At 35.1% G+C, this 15,090-nt stretch overlaps 1 protein-coding gene across 2 annotated transcripts in view; it reads left to right on the top strand.

Annotated features, from left to right (window-relative positions):
• Window positions 1-15,090, top strand: part of ABCB7 (ATP-binding cassette, sub-family B (MDR/TAP), member 7) — an 81,730-nt gene that overhangs the window by 59,009 nt on the left and 7,631 nt on the right. For both annotated transcript variants that reach the window (XM_004685594.2, XM_004685593.2), the window contains exons 5-14: window positions 1,911-2,043; window positions 3,194-3,462; window positions 4,496-4,584; window positions 4,677-4,764; window positions 5,605-5,779; window positions 6,651-6,808; window positions 7,344-7,507; window positions 7,662-7,791; window positions 10,747-10,918; window positions 12,810-12,913. In XM_004685594.2, the coding sequence (XP_004685651.1) occupies window positions 1,911-2,043; window positions 3,194-3,462; window positions 4,496-4,584; window positions 4,677-4,764; window positions 5,605-5,779; window positions 6,651-6,808; window positions 7,344-7,507; window positions 7,662-7,791; window positions 10,747-10,918; window positions 12,810-12,913 (1,482 nt within the window). The remainder of the gene's footprint in view (window positions 1-1,910; window positions 2,044-3,193; window positions 3,463-4,495; window positions 4,585-4,676; window positions 4,765-5,604; window positions 5,780-6,650; window positions 6,809-7,343; window positions 7,508-7,661; window positions 7,792-10,746; window positions 10,919-12,809; window positions 12,914-15,090) is intronic.

The following is a 15,090-nucleotide window of genomic DNA, read 5'->3' as shown; positions in this document are numbered from 1 at the left end:
AGAGAGAGAGAGAGAGAGAGAGAGAGAGAGAGAGAGAGAGAGAGAGAGAGAGAGAGAGAGAGAGCTTGGATTGTGCTCAAATTTGTTTAAATTGACTATAATATACTTTATAGCAGTACTAGTATAAATAGTACATTTAGGAGCACCCATTTTGAATGCAAAAGCAGTAAAATATATGGTTCCTGCCTTATAAGCTGCTGATATGGCTATGGTACACTAGAAAAAATTCTGACTTTCAAGTCAGACCTGGATTTTAATTCCAGTTCTACAGTGTACCAGACAAATTACTAAACCTCATTTTCTTTAACCTTGTGAGTTTCCTTAAAACCTTATGAATTTCCTTAACTATCACAATACTACCCATTACATGGAATTCTTACTTGATGCAGCTCTCATTTCTGTGAAAGGTACCTAACACTATACTTGACTCATATAGCTCTTGTTCACGAAGTGTTTTGATTTCACACAAAAGTTTGCCGCTGGGTTTGAGAAAGCAGTACACCTGTATATGTTCAAGTACAGGTGAAGTAAACAATAAATACATAATAAAAATAATAAATACTGATATATAACTTATGAAAAAGAGGAGTTGGAAAATAGAAAGTGCCGAAGTGGCTGCAGGCTTCCGAGAAGGTATCATGATGGGAATGAGATTCAAAGTGGGTTTTGAAGAATGAAAGGTAGAGAGGTAGAAAGGGTGAGGAGACCATTTCAAACAGAAGCAAGAGCCTGAGGTTATATGGGAATCAGAACTGAAAAGTTTATACTACTTGAAACCTGTTGTTAAATTATATTTTAGAAATTAGAAACCTTAAGTTTCAAGCAATTTATCCCATAGTATTCCAACATCTGCAGTGTATTTTAATGATATTGTTGGATATTAGAGCTACAATTTCATTGGTAAGACACTTATATACCTTACTTTGAAATCTTACTTTGTAAGATTTTCATAACTCCTGTCATCACTTGTAGCTAAAATAGGGTTGTTGGCAATAGATCCTTTATATTTAACAAAGATGAATAACATTATAATGAAAAATTAAGAAGAGCTGGGATTTCAGTGTTTCTGTTAAACATCATAGAATTGTTTTCATATTAATGTGTATTAATTTAGTTTCTAAAAAAAAAGCCAATGGTCTGACCAACTTCCTTTACTGAAATGATGATTGTTGTTTTTGATCCTCTAAACTTTGTATAAAGTATGAAATGTGAATGACTAATTTTCATATTTTAGATGTATTCTCATGCGAGAAATTGGTTGGTTTTTAAAAGCTTAATTTAGTATTCAATGATGTTAAAACAAAGGAATCTTTTTGTGGGGCAAATAGATCTGTCACTGTTGGGTTTCTCCCCAATGGTAAAGTAGCCACAGATACTTGTAATTTGTTTTGAAGATACTTTTTACTATGCAATTTCAATTTTATCAGTATTTTGATAAACATTATTTTTATATTATTTTTATATATACTTATTGAATACCGACTACACACAAAACAGTGTATTCAGCATGGATGAGGCAAAAAGAGGAATGTGATTGAGATCCTCAAGGATCTTTTCCTAGAGAAAGGAAAACATATGCACAAAGAACTATAATAAAAAGTGCTTTACTGTAAATACTACAAACTGTAGAATTTCAGATGACAGGGAACAGTTTGGGTGATTTTGTGGAGAAGAGCATTTGACTAATGCACAAGACTTATAAATGAATATTAACATGGCAGCGTGAGGTAGGACTTCTGAAGCGACAGCTCTTCCAAATGCCAAAAATTTTATCTGTATAAACCCATCCCAATACTAGTAAATGGCTAATATCTAAACATTGCCATAAATACTAATTTGAGTTAAATAGTTGTACTTTTATAAATGAATACTTTGCATATGGTGGGTAATTGCTGTTTTTATGTTTTTAGGCCTTGAATATTGTGGTTCCTTTCATGTTTAAATATGCTGTAGACAGCCTGAACCAGATGTCGGGAAACATGCTGAACCTGAGTGATGCCCCAAATACAGTTGCAACCATGGCAACGGCAGTTCTGATTGGTTGTATGTGATTCTTTAATCTGTCTACAGGTGTTGACTTTCTTCAAGGGAGTTTCATTATATTTGAGCATCGTATTTCACTGCAAACACAACTTAGCATTTTGGACATTTATCATTTTATGTGAAAGTTTTTTTTAATGATATGTAGTCTTTTAAAATTGTGTGATTTACTTTCCAAATATTTCCTAACAAGTCTCATTTTTCAAGTTCTAGAAAACAGAAACATTAAACAAAACATTAAATTCATAAGTTACTTTTTTTAAAAAAGATTTATTTATTCATATAAAACTGGGGTACAGGCTAGAGATGTGAAGGGTGAGAGGATTCACCAGAGAGAGCGGGGAGCAGAACAGGCAGATCGATGAAGTACACTGCTGAGTGGAGCAGTGGGCGGGTCAGGAGGGGTCTTCTCACCATGTGGATCTCCTCCGGGGCAGGCAGGAATCGAACTCATGCAGAAGTGGCTCAAGCTTCTTAGTGCTGTGCTTCAACCCACTGCGCCACAAGGGAGGGCCCATAACAGTTACTTTTAACAGTTAAAATCCTCACATGTTATTCTTATACCTACTCAGCAAAGTTACTTTCTTGCCGTCTTTGTTAGCTCTTAATTAGGAGATACCTAAATAGCAAGGTATGTACATTAATGCTTTGTTAAATTATAGTCAGCAGCCATGATGTAAATGTACAGTTTGTAGTGAACAGGATGTGATGCTTTATGTTCCCTTGCATTAAATTGGCCTCTCTCTGACTCAGAGACGTGAGTATGGACATACTTTTGTCAAGACATGAGATTTTTCAGGAGCTAAATTTTATCATTTTTTTATTTGGGGAAATTGAGTTGGATCAGAAAACCTTCACAGATACTGTACATTTATACACAATAAGGCCTTATGGGCTGCTATTTATTAAAAGTATTGTATTGGAAAAATCAACTTCCCCTAACTATATAGGGGGAAATTACACTGAGAGGGATCCATGGTTGGTGGAAAGATTGGTTTTTCCTAGGCTCTGTGCTACCAAATTTCTTATTATGTAGATGTTTTGTGATATATTCATTCATTATACATAATGAATAAAACCTAGTTGTTTTTACATGCCTGATACCAATGCTTTTATAACCCATTTTTTTTCTTTTGAATATATATATTGTTAGATGGTGTATCAAGAGCTGGAGCTGCTTTTTTTAATGAAGTTCGAAATGCAGTGTTTGGCAAGGTAGCCCAAAATTCTATCCGAAGAATAGCCAAAAATGTCTTTCTCCATCTCCACAACCTGGATCTGGCTTTCCACCTGAGCAGACAGACGGGAGCTTTATCGAAGGCTATTGACAGAGGGACAAGGGGTATCAGTTTTGTCCTGAGTGCTTTAGTGTTTAATCTTCTCCCCATCATATTTGAGGTGTCTCTTGTCAGTGGTGTTTTGGTAAGTAAAGCATTTTTCATAACAGACTTTTATCATACATATTCTTTAGCAGCTCTTTAGTACTGGAAGCTATTGTGTTATTACATGCCCATAGTTAAAAAGCAAAATTTCGCGTGCTAGAAGGATTGTTCGGTTCATTTAATTGTTTTGCTGCAAGCTTCAGGGGACTGTCCAAAGTCTTTAGCATATTGCTACTATAAAACGCTGTAGAGTTTTAAACATAGATCTGTTATTTAATTAATGCTTGCAGTTTTTTGTTTTCACATTTTTTATAATATAATAGTTTATTTTTACACCATTTTGTACATTTTTTTAAATCTCAATTGTAATCCCGGTGGTTTTCCCATCACCGAGTCACCCGTGTGCCACCACCATAGTCCCGTGTTAGCACAATTTTTATGTGTGACATTGGACTGGCATGCTCATATTATTTAGGTTGCTATTCATTTACACTATTTTAAGCAGCTTCATATTTCATAATTAAAATGTACGTATATATTTTTATTTCTCTGAAGGCTTATGTATTAATTTTATTGTCAGCATTTGGCAGTAGTTATCAGGGTGGCAAGTGCGGTTTGATTTTCTTGTTACTCAAAGTGGATTATCTATGGAATTTGGTTTCTCACCCAATTTTTCACTTATACATTTCCTATCAAATTCTTTTTATTAAATTGTTTTCAAAGATTTATTTATTTGTGCTTACAGAACTGGGGTACAGGCCAGAGGCTCAGGGGCGGCGAGAGACTTCACCAGAGACAGAGTGGGGAGCAGAACAGGCAGATCGACGAAGCACACTGCTGAGGGGAGCAGCGGGCGGGCCAGGAGAGGTCTGCCACGCCATGTGGTCACCTCCGGGGCAGGCAGGAATCTAACTCATGCAGAAGTGGCTTTAGCTTCTTAGTGCTGCGCTTTAACCCGCTGCGCCACCAGGGAGGGCCTATTAAATTTTTTTAACTGAGATTTTCTGTTGTATTCTGTAAACTGTATGCCAGAAACAGTGAGTGTTTCTCATTTCTTCTGTTACTTTTTCCAGTATTACAAATGTGGTGCCCAGTTTGCACTGGTGACCCTTGGGACACTTGGTGCATATACTGCGTTCACAGTGGCTGTCACACGGTGGAGGTAAGATATTCCCCAGAGGCCAGGCAAGGCTCAGAAACTTGGTATGCTTTTGTAGTGGACGTTTCACACCTATGCAAATCTTTGTCTTGCAGAACTAGATTTAGAATAGAAATGAACAAAGCTGATAATGATGCAGGTAATGCTGCCATCGATTCACTTCTAAATTATGAAACTGTAAAGGTAATATGTTTTAATTATACTTTCTTCTGTCTTTCCCATTGCACTAAGATTTGGTCTGTCATTTAATTTAATGTGTGCTGTAAGTTAGAGCTTTAGATTAAGATAACATTTCTAGGTGTAATGGAATAATAGTACTTACTGTTTTTATATTGTTTAGAAATCACCCTGTTCACTTCAGTTTTTGGTTAACCCCATCAGAATTTTACCTTTCAAATTAATTTATAAGTGATAAAAGTATGGTCAGCATATTTAGTGTTCAGAGTAAACACTAAGCTAATCAAAATGGTATATAAAATTCTGGTTCTATACTCCTCAGAGTGGCTAGCATTGTGCTTTTCATTCTTTCATTTATTTGTTCATTTGTTATATTACTGAATGTCTCTTACATGCAAAGCATTATGGTAAGTGCTGCAATGGACAATGGTGGTAAAAAATGATTAATACTTAATTCTTGTCCTCCCAGAATTTGCTAATATAATAAGAGTTAAAGTATGCAGGTGGCCATACTTGAAGTTATAATGCATTGCAGTAGTGAGAACTGCCATTTCAGAGTCTTGGGGGAATTAGGAGAAGTCTTTGTGAAGGAAGGGAAACTGACAGTTATTTTTAGATCCAGTTTTAAATTAATCATTCAGTAAATGTTTTTGAGATGAATTGTATGGACTTTTCAAATACAGTTCATTTTGGAAAGCTGCAGAAATATCATAATCCAATGCATGAAGAAGTCAGTTTTAGAATGGAATATGCAATACAAAATCATCTGTACATGAAATTGGGTGAAAAGGATACTGTAGAGAATAAGTTATGTTTATATAATTGCAATTTCTGTATATTTTATAGTATTTTAATAATGAAAACTATGAAGCACAAAGATATGATGGATTTTTGAAGTCATACGAGACTGCTTCACTGAAAAGTACTTCTACTCTGGCCATGCTGAACTTTGGTCAAAATGCTATTTTCAGTGTTGGTTTAACGGCAATAATGGTGCTTGCCAGTCAGGGAATTGTGGCAGGTAATGGATCTGTGGTTTTTAGCTACATTTTACTTAACCTTTATAAATAAAGATTAATGAAAGGAATGCATGTATTAGTTTTAATTATAAAGCAGAGTCAGTAAGGTGTTTTGACACCCTTAGAGTACTTTCCTTTTTGTATCAAACCTATTTTCTTTTTGCATGGTAATATTTTTTAACTTTCTTTAGTTTAATGCTGCATATTTAGCACTGGCTCTTGTTGATTGGGATTGTGGTTTACACACACTAGTTTTTTCAGAAGTGACTTTTTTAGCATCTCCTATTTCTAATTTGTAGACCTAGAAAGCAATGTAATAATTTAGTGTTAAGTCAAAATAAAATGCAAGCAGTTTTTTTTAATATTAGTATTCTGTGTTCTATTAGTTTTTCATTTGCGTAAAATTTTAAAAGTAAATGGTATCTGCATTACTTTTTCTTTAACTTACTCAATTAAAATTTATTCATTCACTGTGACCTGAATGTTTTATCATCATGATATCCATTGCTCCAATTTTTAATATATGTTCTTTTTTGTAAGTTTCTGTTTTATATTACAGAGAAAATTGTTAGTATCTTAGGAGGAAAGGAGAAATTGTTAGCCTTCTGTATTTCTATCTTAAACCACATATATGCATAATGTATGGTGAATTATGGGTGGGCTTTTAACCCATTCTACTTAGCATAGATCAAATTCCTTAAATTTCTAAGTGGTGGATTAAATTGTTTTGAAATTACAGTAGGTATAACAGTTTCTGATTATGTACATTTTGAACTGTATTTCAGAGTAAAACTGTAATTTTTCTGTCTTAAACTGGATAAGTTTATAATATCTGAAATGTCCTTTTTTTCCTTCTACCAACTTTATGTTAAGGTACCCTAACTGTTGGAGATCTAGTAATGGTGAATGGACTGCTGTTTCAGCTTTCGCTACCTCTTAATTTTCTGGGAACTGTATATAGAGAAACTAGACAAGCACTCATAGACATGAACACCTTGTTTACTCTACTCAAAGTAGACACACGGATTAAAGTAAGTAATATCCTTATTGCCTTTCAAAAGAATTTGCGCATCTTCCATTGATAAGATTGTTTTAGGGGAATATTCTTAAAGTACCATGTCACCAAATTCATTTTTTGCAGAAATTGGGATTGCCATGTATTAAGAGGTTCTGATAGCATTTACTTCTTGGTTAGAAACCTTATGGCTTTGGCAAAGAACATTATACCTAAACCCTAAATTTTTTTAATTGATGATTTGTACTTGCACTTGATTTATTTCTGCTAATAATAATATAAAATGTTAATCATCTCTCCTCAGGTAGTAGACCTCCTTAATTCCCTGCCCACTTTCCCTCTATCCCCTCCCTGCAAATTGCTCAGAAATCACTTTCTTTACTTTATCATTGAAGTGTGAAAATCAAATCTTTATCAGCATGGTTGAAAATAATCTAACTCCACTTGAAAACCTCCTTCTGTATTAATTTACTTTTTCTGTGAATTAGAAAATTTTCTACATACCCTTAAGTGGTGTATGTAAAGTGACTTTTTTTTCTTTTTTCTCACAGGACAAAGTAATGGCATTGCCCCTTCAGATCTCACCACAGACAGCTACAGTGGCCTTTGATAATGTGCATTTCGAATACATTGAGGGGCAGAAAGTCCTTAGTGGTGTATCTTTTGAAGTCCCTGCAGGAAAAAAAGTGGCCATTGTTGGAGGTAGTGGGTCAGGGTGGGTAATTCAGTTGTTTATAAAATTCTATATCATTGATTGCTGTTTCCCAATCTGATTTTTTTATCATAATAAAATGTGGACAGTCGTTTAAAAGCAGGGGCTCCCTAATGCCAGTAAGAGCCAAATAAACTTTCCTTGTCTCCAATTTCAGGAAGAGCACAATAGTGAGGCTATTATTTCGCTTCTATGAGCCTCAAAAGGGTAACATTTATCTTGCTGGTCAAAATATACAAGATGTAAGCCTAGAAAGTCTTCGGAAAGCAGTGGGAGTGGTACCTCAGGTATTTAATTTTTTTTATTATTCTTTAGTTATTTTCTCTTTATATATATCTTTTTTTAAAAATTGAGCTATAATTGGTTTACAACGTTATTTGTGTTTTAGGGGTGTAAGATCTCCCCCTTCAGGTGTTGTTCCTATACCACACCACACCATCACCAAAGCACCACAGTCCATTCCCATAGTCCATTGTGCTCCCTCCCCACTTTGTTATCTCTCTCCAGTCCCCTCTCCTAGTAGCCTCAGTTCTGTAGTCAGCTTTCTAGGGTTTGTTGTTAATTTGGCTTTATCCTGCCCTTTGTTTGGTTTCTCTATATTCACATATAAGTGACACCATCTAGTATTGACCTTTCTTTTTCTACTTACTCAGCTTAATGTAATCCCCTCCAGCTCCATCTATATATGGCAAGAGGTTATCTCTTTTAAAAGCTGAGTAATATTCCATTGTGTATATATACCACAAAAAGACAAAGTCTACTTAGAAGAATATTTATTGAGTTAGTGGATCTTTTACACAAATAATTTGTGTCTAAGAAATCAACATATGCTAAAGTAGTAGGAAGTGTTAAGCCCTGAAGGTCAAATCTGTTACCAAAAAGACAAAATAAATGGGAATGTAGTCTGCATGCTAGATTTCTAAGCCTTAAAAAGATAGTATAACATAGAAGAAATAGTTGAGATTGAAGTCAAACAACTGGAATCTATACCCAGCTCTAACTCTTAAAACTCTTCTGTGATCTTGGGTCACAGTTTCATCATCTAAAATAATGAAACTGTCTTTCTTAAGAGGAAAGATAATTATCATGGATTAGATGTAATACATTTAGGGCCTTCCTGGTAGTGCAGGGGGTTAAAGCGCAGCCCTGTGAAGCAATCCTCAGCTATTGCAGCACAGGTTTGACCCCTTCCATTTCCATCCAAGTTGCCACAAATGACATTAGTTTATATTTTTGATCACTGAATAGTATCTTCTTGATCCACTCATCCATTCTGAAACATTTAGGTTGTTTTCATATGTTGGCTGCTGCAAATAGTGCTGTATGTTTTTTTTTTTTTTTTTAGAAATAGTGTTTTTGCATTCTTTGGGTAGATACGTAGGAGTAGTATTGCTGGGTTTTATGGTAGATCCATTTTTGTAGTCTTTTGAGGAACTTCCATACTTTTCGTTCCCACAAAAGGTTGTAGAAGTTCCCTTTTTCTCCATACCTTCACCAGCATTTGTTTTGGTTTTTGTGATTTGAGTCCTTTTCACAAGTGTGAGGTGGTATCTCATTGTGGTTTTTTGTTTTGCATTTCCCTGATAAGTGATGATGAACCTTTTTCCATATGCTTTACATTTCCCTGATAAGTGATGATGAACATTTTTTCATATGCTTGTTTCCATCTCCATGTCTTCTTTGTAGAATTGCCTTTTTGGTTCTGCTGCCCTTTTTTGATTAGATTGTTTGCTTTGTTTTTGTTGAATTGTATGAGCTTTTTGTAGTTCTTTGATATTGGTCCCTTGTCAAGTGTATGATGTGCAAATATTTTCTACCATTCGGGAGGGGGGGTGTCTTTATATTTTGCTTACTGCCTCTTCCCACTATACAGAATATTTCTAGTTTGTAAAGTCCTATTTGTTTATTTTCTCCTTTGTTTTCCTTCCTGCTGGAGATGAGTCTCAAAGAGGTTTCTGAAGTTTATGTCATGGAGTGTTTTGTCTATGTTTTCTTCTGTGTATTTATGGATTCGGTTCTTACATCCAAGTCTTTCATCCATTTTGAGTTGATTTTTGTGTATAGTGTGAGATAGTGGTCTAGTTTCATTCTTCTGTATTGGGCAGTCCAGTTTTCCCAACTCCATTTATTGAAGAGGCTTTCCTTGTTCCAACATATTTACTTTGCTCCTTTGTTGTAAATTAGTTGTCCATAAATGTGTGGTTTTATTTCTGGACTTTCAATTCTATTCTTTTGGTCTATGTGTCTATTTTTATATAGTGCCATATAGTTTTAATTATTGTGGCTTTATAGAATAGTTTCAAATCAAATTGGGATATATCCATTTTCCCCCTTTTTAGTCAGGAAAACTTTGGCTATCCAGGGATTTTTGTGGTTCTGTATGAATTTCAGTAATCTTTGTTCTGTTTCTTTGAAGAATGCCAGGAAATGCTAACTGAAACATAACACATTTTATCCCTAAAAATGAAAACAACTAATATTTTAAAGATTTTTTTATTTATGCAAATAAGAACTGGGGTGTAGGCCACAGGTGAGGTGGGGTGAGAGGATTCACCAGAGACAGAATGGGGAATAGCGAGAGAAACAGGAGAGGTCTACTCCACCATGTGGGTTAGTTCTCTGGCTGGGGATCAAACTCCCGTTGCAGTAGCCTGATAGCACTGAGACTTTAATCCCTGCACTACCAGGGAGGCCCAACAACTAATTTTTAATATCCAGAGTTGTTGAGTACATAAGGAACTGGTACCATCCTGCACATTGGTTGGAATGTATGCTCTTGGAGCATTTTTAGAAGAGTTGGGCAGTACTATCAAAGGACAAATGTATGCTTACCTTTTAGCTGCTAAGTCACCTTCTAGGAATCCTTCTTACAGAAATATATAGACCACAAACTCATATATACAATGATATTTTATTTCAACATTGTAGTAATGAAAATTTGAAAACCATATTAAGGTTCATCAGTATGGGAATGGATAAATATAGAATATATATGGTATGACCCCACTTGAGTTGGAAAAAAAAGTATATATTTAGGAGTGCAAGTGAATTGAAATAGTATCTGATGCTACATGACTAATTGTTCATGGTGATTAGATCTAGCAAGGAAAATGGGATGGCTGGGTTGAGGGGATGTTTAAAGGGGCTATCACATATTGTTAACCATTCCTTTATGTATTGTTTAAATGTTTTCTAATGAACATACATACACATATATGTATATTTGTGTAAATCTGCTGCAGGATGCTGTCCTCTTTCATAATACCATATACTACAACCTCTTATATGGAAACATCAATGCTTCACCTGAGGAGGTGTATGCAGTGGCAAAGTTAGCTGGACTCCATGATGCAATTCTTCGAATGCCACATGGATATGATACCCAAGTAGGGGAACGAGGACTCAAGCTTTCAGGTAATCAAATAGTTTAGACCTACTACTCACTGGTATACTTCTTTCAGAGTTTAATTTGTCAGAGCCATTTTCTATAAATGTAATAATAGAGTACAAATTTAGTCCTTGGCCATTAAAAATTGGTATCATTTTATAACATTGAGTAGCTACATACTGTTTGCAAATTACTATGCTAAATGATTTTAGAGTTAAATTTAAAAGATGGCACATAAACAGAAGGAATTTATACTTAGAAAATTTTGATATAGTTTTAGAAAATCCTAAACAGATTATTTTCAGGTTAAGTTGTTTTATAATAGTTATTTGGTTATTACTTGATAATACAGGATACTCAAATCATTTCAGTCTACATCTGTTCATTACTATCACTCTTAATAGGTATAGTTCCAATTACTAGCCCACCCTCAAATTGTGTGTCCATTTGACTAATTCTAGAGCTCCTCACATAATATAGACTATCCTCTCAGTATGACTGCCTCACACAACTATGCCATATTCTTTTTTTCCCTTCCTCTCTGCTTGCCTTTGAGGGTGGGATTGACTGAAGATACTTTGTTCTTATCTCCTTACAACCAAACCTCTTAAAATGAGTAATATATTATTTAGCACCTATGCCAAAAGTTATATTAGGAACAAACAAACCATTCTTCTCCAGGTTACAAAATTCTATTAAATACAGTTAAAACTGGTTGGTTTTTTTCACTTGAAATTTCAGATATATGCCAAAACTAGTCTTACTCTAAGTTTCTGCCTCTGTTAGGAGCTTTCTGGTGCTGAGTTGCTAGTTAGGTAAGCAGATAACTCTGATATGATGCCTAGCATCATTGTAGAATTATGATCTTATGAGATCGGGGAGGATAGGGATAGTATCACTATAAACTTACTAGTAGAAAGAAGCACACCCTTTATTTTTTTAATGTAGTCATGTAGAACAAATAAACATAAAATAATTCTTGGTACACCAGATAATTGACAGGGATACCTTTTTTCCTGGAGAGGTTACTGAAGCTGAAAAATGTAAGTTTTTTCAGACATTTGTAAATTAATGGATATTAGACAAGAAAATAAACCAAAAGGGGACATCTATACTTTCAACTGTAGTTCTTTGTAAGATTAATAACTTAAGACCTACCAGAGTCCCATTATTTTTACGGTAATGTATTTCACCATAAAAAGGCTTGCATATTGTAATAGGAAGAGCACTGGATTGGGAGTCAATCAGGTCAACTCCAGATGCCACTGGAACTTTGTAATTTTGAGCAGATCACTTAACCTTTCTAGACCTCTGTTTCCTTTTAATTTTCAAATGTTGCTGTTTGAGAACCATGACAAATAACCGAGATGAAGATATCAAATATACACCCTTAACTTGTAAATAAGCTGTTAAAATAATAGCTTATGTGAGAAAATATCCTTCAATATGGTACTTTTATATGTTGACATAATTTAGTTATTGGTAATTTCAGGAATTTGTGTCTTGAAGTTTTGGGGTTTCATATACTAATTTTTTTTTTCTTTGTTGATTCTCTAATACTGAAATTTTTCTAGGATTGCTTTTTACTCAGAAGTACCTATGAGAAAAAGTAACATGTATAGTGAGAATATTTCTGGTAAGGGGAATAATTGTAAAATCAAAGTTCTAACCACCCTACCTTATTCTTTTTGCCTTCCATGAAGTCAAAATCAGAATTACATTTATGTTTCAGGAGTATAGTTTGACAGAAGATATCATATGTGAACTTAGATTCTAATAGCTTGGTAAATTCAACAATGATCAGTAAAAGAGGTAAATGTTGATGGTATGATTTTGTGGTTATAAGTAGTGGAAATAGTAGAAGCATAAAAGATGTCTTTATGCTATGCTTCCTTAAACCAAAGTTTTTCTTACCAGGAGGAGAAAAGCAAAGAGTAGCGATTGCAAGAGCCATTTTAAAGGACCCCCCAGTCATTCTCTATGATGAAGCCACTTCATCATTAGATTCAATTACTGAAGAGGTAAATACTGCTAAAAATTCTTCAACTCTCAGTGCTTAACATTTCTCTTTGTAAGTTTCTGTAAATTGAGTACATTCTTCTATATTCTGAGTGAACTTCAATAGGAGGTGCTATAAAGCAAAATACCTAGGCCTTTCTCCTTATGGCAAATTTTAGCTGCTTTAACTTAGCTATGACATTAATTCCATTTGCAAGCATTTCTCCTTTTAGAACTATTTGACACCTTCTGTTTTTGTTGTATTGCCCTTCTATCTTACAAGACTGGCAGACTCGTATAATCTGCTGACAAAGGGAAAAGGCTTTATAGTATTTCTGCCATTGCTGTTTAACACTCATTAAAACAGGTCACGTGAATGATTGCCACCCAGTACACACCAGAAAGTCTTTCAGCTTATCACAGAGCAACTTACTGAGCTGCATATCAAGCACACACAGTGTGTGCCCTGGTATTAATTTATATTCATTTCATAGGAAATACTGTGAAACACCAAGATACTGTAGTTACAGTAGACTTCATACCAAAATTTTTAAATTAAATGCAAGACTCAGCAGCAATGCTATTTATCACTTGCCTCCATTCATCTATATTTTAGTTGACTGCATGGTAAAAAAGTGTTGTTGAAGGATATACCTAATTTCTGCTTTAGACTGTACAACATGATATTTGTATATGGACTTTAGTTTCAGGACACATTATTTGATTTTAAGACAGCTTAATTTCTTTTTAAAAAATATATTTATTTTTACATTATTCTTCATTTTGTGCATTTTTTTCATCCCAGTTGTAATCCCCATGGACTTCCCATACCAGTTCACCCATGTGCCATCACCACAGTCCTGTGTGCTCTTCCCTCCCCAGTTTTGATCCTGTTCCCCTTGCCACCCCTGTAAAATGGCTCTGGTTTATAGTCATTTGTTGTTTTTTATTTTCACTGTATTACAATTGATTTTTTCCCCTTATCTCTTATGTTCCCACTATAAGTGAAACTACTCAGTATTTTTCTTTTTCTTTCTGGCTAATTGCACTAAGCATTATCCCTTCCAGTTCAATCCATGTTGCTGCAAAAGACATAAGTTTATCTTCTCTGATTGCTGAGTAATATTCCATTGTGTATATGTACCACATCTTCTTGATCCAGTCATCTATTTTTGGGCATTTGGGTTGATTCCACATCTTCCCTATCATAAATAGAGCAGCAGTATACATAGGGGTGCAGGTGTCCTTTTGAATTAATGTTTTTGTGTCCTTTGGGTAGATACCTAGGAGTGGGATTGCTGGGTCATATGGAAGCTCCATTTTTAGCAGTTTCAGAAACTTCCAAAACAGTTTTGCATAGTGGTTGTACTATTTTGCATTCCCACCAGTAGTGCAGGAGAGTTCCTTTTTCTCCACATCGTTGCCAACATTTGTTGTTGCTAGTTGTTTTAATATGTGCCATTCTCACTGATGTGATCTCAATGTGGTTTTGATTTGCATTTCCCTTATTACAAGTGATGCTGAACATTTTTTCATATGCCTGTTGGCCGTCTGTATTTCCTCCTTGGAGAAGTGAGAGGCAGCTTAATTCCTAAGTGAACTGTTTAACATGAAGGATTGTTATATTTAAAGGGAATCTTAAGCAGTACTCAATCCCATTCAGAGGAGGAACCTGCTTATATACACTTAATACCAAAAACTGTGTGTTCCACATTTAACACAAATTAAAAGTCCTACTAGCAGTCATTAATTTAGTCACATTACTGTATTATCTCTCAGAGCTAGCAGAGAACTGCTCAGATTCGTTCTTTCAGTCTTTTTTTTTTTGGGGGGGTATAGAATTGGGTTGTAGGCCAGAGGTGCAGGATGTGAGAGGATTGACTGGAGACCAAGTGGGGAGCAGGACAGGTGAATTTACTGAAATACACTGCTAAGGGGAGCAGTGAGTGAGACAGGAAAGGTCTGCTGTGCCTTAAGTAGGTCAGCTCCCTGGCCAGGTATTGAACTCTGGCCATTGTGATGATATTGCTGACCCTTAACCTCTGGGCCACCAGGGAGGCCCAGATTTGGTCACTTTTTTTTTTTTTAAGATTTATTTAGTTATTCATATAGAACTGGGGTAAGGCCAGAGATGTGGAGGGTGAGAGGATTCACCAGGGACAGAGTGGGGAGCAGAACAGGCAGATCAATGAAGTACACT

Source organism: Condylura cristata, unplaced genomic scaffold, assembly GCF_000260355.1.
Source record: "Condylura cristata isolate star-nosed mole 26May11 unplaced genomic scaffold, ConCri1.0 scaffold00019, whole genome shotgun sequence".
NCBI lineage: Eukaryota > Metazoa > Chordata > Mammalia > Eulipotyphla > Talpidae > Condylura > Condylura cristata.
The sequence above is the reverse complement of the archived record's forward strand: the minus strand, read 5'-3'. Positions and strand labels throughout refer to the sequence as shown.